Here is a 3,163-nt window from a genome sequence, read left to right as displayed (position 1 = left end):
TACCCTGGGTGAAGATTTCAAGCAAGTGCTACAGTGTGAGAGAGCCATGAAGCCTTAGCTCTCCCCTCAGTGTAGAAGAGCGCTTTGGGATGCTTCGGGAGTGCAAAGAGCCCTCTGAGTTGAAACGGGCAGCAAGAGCTTGCTGCTGGGCCCAGGTTAAATTTTGCCATTGCTGCGGTACAAACAACACCCAGCAGAGAAATAATTCATGTGGCACAACCACTCTGTAGTTAAGAAGACCTCTTCTGTGCAAAAGAAGGCAAAACCCAAGATCTCCCCAATGAGGTGAGCCCATGGGACCACGAGCTCCTCGGTTGCTTTGCACTTCCTTCAGCTCCAGCCTCCAGACCAGCACTGCGCTGCCTTACGGCAACTTTTACCGCCAGGATATGACAAGCACCTTCATACTACTGACCCATCACTGACCAGCGAGAAAACCAGCAAAACAAAGCCCTTCCCCAGTACACATCAGCTCAATCACCTTTCTTCCTTCCTCTGTCACATTGCTTTCTACAGGCTGACATGGCTGCCCCTTGGCTTCACAGCCCTGCACGTATGATGTACGTTAGGACAGCAGCCAGCTCATACGCTGCGCATATGCTCTTTGGTCTGGCCAGCTCTTGACTCCTTCCCAAAGTGTGGGATAATGGAAACGAGGGCAGTGATCTGCAACACATGCTGCCATTAGTAGGTGTTTATGACACTGTGTTACAGACAGATGAGTTCTCAGTACTGGCACTTCCTTGGAGACCTCCTTCATGCAACAGTTCCCTGTGAGGATATTGCATTTCCCACAGGAATGGCAAATCCAGGGAACAGAAACAGATGCAGTATAAACCCAGACTGGATCATCAAAGTTTAGCTTCTCAGGCTGAACTTGTCTGTGTGGCGTTCATGTGATATCCCTGTTGTACATACATCCACCTTGGGACTGATATCCAAAAAATCATGTAGAAAAGAGGTTAAGGTTGTCAACGAGCTTCATTCTGGGTATTTATTTTGGTACCAACGTGAGAGCTAAGCTCTTCCAGAAGTATTAGGTTTGGCTATAAACTCAGAAGAGATGATAACGGTCATCTAATCATGATCTTGGGAAAAAGGCCCTTCATAATGAAGGATGTGCAACTTATCTGGAGTTTAAATTTGGCTAGTGCCACCTTCCAGCTGCTTTGTCTGGGAGCCTGAAGATCCCTGTGCCATTGAACTTCTGTTCCCATGCAGGTTCCTACAGAATATGATGAAGCTGGCACTGAACTTCCTCTTAATACTAAGAGACTTTCCCTGAGTATCTCCCTCCAGACAATATTTTCCAAACCCTTAATCACATGTTATGGCTCCTCCCTGAGCCTTCTCCAATTTATCAATGCTTTTCCCAAACTGTGGGAAGCCAAACTGCAAACAGCTTTCCTGTAGCTGCTGCTATAGCGTAATATGCCCCATAGGGGTAAAATGACCTCACTACACTGCACTTCCCTGGACTGCACATGAAACCACACTGACTATCTGAGAATCTCACCTTTGGGCAGGTGCAGGCAAAAAATAATCTGACAAAGTAAGTCATATGTCACATCACAGCTACATCGGGGAACTACAATGTCACTTGTATGATCTACGTTTAAAAACATAAGGCCAGTGACAACCAGCTCCACCCTAGAATGAAGTCAGGTCAACTGAGCAATGATTGGCTGAGCCCCCTCTGAGGTCACAATTTAACAATTCGTAAGGAACAGGCTTAAAAAGAAAGGATACGGTCAAGCAGCACTGTGTGGCCTTGTAATGCAAAAGGATGGAGCAAAATCAAGGGATAAACTGAGCATCTACCCACCCCTGAGGAGCGCAGCAGCATTCGGTGTCTAGGACTCTCTGCGTGCTGGTCATCCCTGGGCTTCACATCCTTGGAGGGAGAGAGGTACCAGGCACCTTCGAACAGCCCCATCTTTCCTTTGAGATGGTGGATTATTACAAAGTCCTTGGACTGCAAAAAAGTGCCTCACAGGATGATGTTAAGAAATCCTACCGCAAACTGGCACTAAAATGGCATCCTGATAAGAATCCCAGCAACAAGGTGGAAGCTGAAAAGCAATTCAAAGCAGTGTCTGAGGCATATGAGGTTTTGTCTGACCCTCAGAAACGATTGCTGTACGACAGGTCTCTTAAGGAGAGCAGATCCCAGAGAAGAAGTGCCACAGGGGGTCATAATGGCTCCTTTGATTCCCCTTACGTATTCCATGACTTCAATGAGATCTTTAGCGAAGTCATTGGAGGAATGGATCCCTTTGTACCTGTTTTCTGGGGCCCCTTCGACAACATCAGAAACAATGGTGAAAACTGGCACAGGACAAGTGGAAGAGGAAGGAGCTCCAGCCTGTTTTCTGACTTTATGGAGTCATTTATGCCACAGAATTCATTCAGCCCCAGCGAGCAGCCCACCTCCTCCTTTGCTGAGGACACAGCTGGGCCACACAGTGTCAGATCAGTGTTAACCACTACTGAAATAATCAATGGCAAGAGGATCACCACCCGGAAAATCATCGAGAATGGGCAGGAGAGAACAGAAGTGGAAGAAGATGGCCAGCTGAGGTCTGTGACAATAAATGGGAGAGACCACCTGAAATTATAATGTCCCCCAGCACAAGCATTAACTGCAAGCTGTGGGACATGCTTTCATTGCTCAACAGATGGGATCTACTACAAGCAGGATTAATAAACGCTGAATTCATGACACAACCGATGCAGACTTCTCAATGGTTGGGAACAAATACTTCACAGGTAAACATATGGAGTTATGCTAAACTAAGGAGTGGGACTCTACTAACCCTGTGTAAGGTGATAGTGCTTGTTCGGTAAATAGGTATAGTAGATATATGTGAAAACAACTTTGCCAGTTTGCCAAAGAGACCAAGTTGATTAATACAGCATGAGGAGACAGGCTGGTTGATGGACAGGTAAGAGAGCTTTATGATAAGCTATAGGTTCTCCTCCTCCTCCTTGAAATGCCAATCTTGAAGTCTACTAGCTGGAAGAATAAAGACTTGTGTGACCCTCATACACAACACAGGCTGAGTGAAGAATATCCTACCTTTGGTGTATGAGAAGATGATATTCGTTGAAAAAAGTTTTTGTACACAGGCAAGGAGGTGGGGGAGGTTCAGTGGGTCATGCA

At 46.4% G+C, this 3,163-nt stretch overlaps 1 protein-coding gene across 1 annotated transcript; it reads left to right on the top strand.

Moving 5' to 3' along the window:
* The first annotated feature begins 1,948 nt into the window (after nt 1-1,948).
* DNAJB8 (DnaJ heat shock protein family (Hsp40) member B8) lies at nt 1,949-2,620 on the top strand. Its single transcript, XM_009926762.1, has one exon. It carries the CDS (start codon nt 1,949-1,951, stop codon nt 2,618-2,620), a length of 672 nt encoding a protein of 223 aa, XP_009925064.1.
* Nucleotides 2,621-3,163: the final 543 nt, after the last annotated feature.

This window comes from Haliaeetus albicilla, chromosome 24 (genome assembly GCF_947461875.1).
Source record: "Haliaeetus albicilla chromosome 24, bHalAlb1.1, whole genome shotgun sequence".
Classification (NCBI taxonomy): domain Eukaryota; kingdom Metazoa; phylum Chordata; class Aves; order Accipitriformes; family Accipitridae; genus Haliaeetus; species Haliaeetus albicilla.
This window is presented reverse-complemented; position numbering and strand designations above follow the sequence as displayed.

Coding starts and splice junctions, on each gene's coding strand:
- DNAJB8 (XM_009926762.1), top strand. CDS start 1,949: ATGGTGGATTATTACAAAGTCCTTGGACTGCAAAAAAGTGCCTCACAG.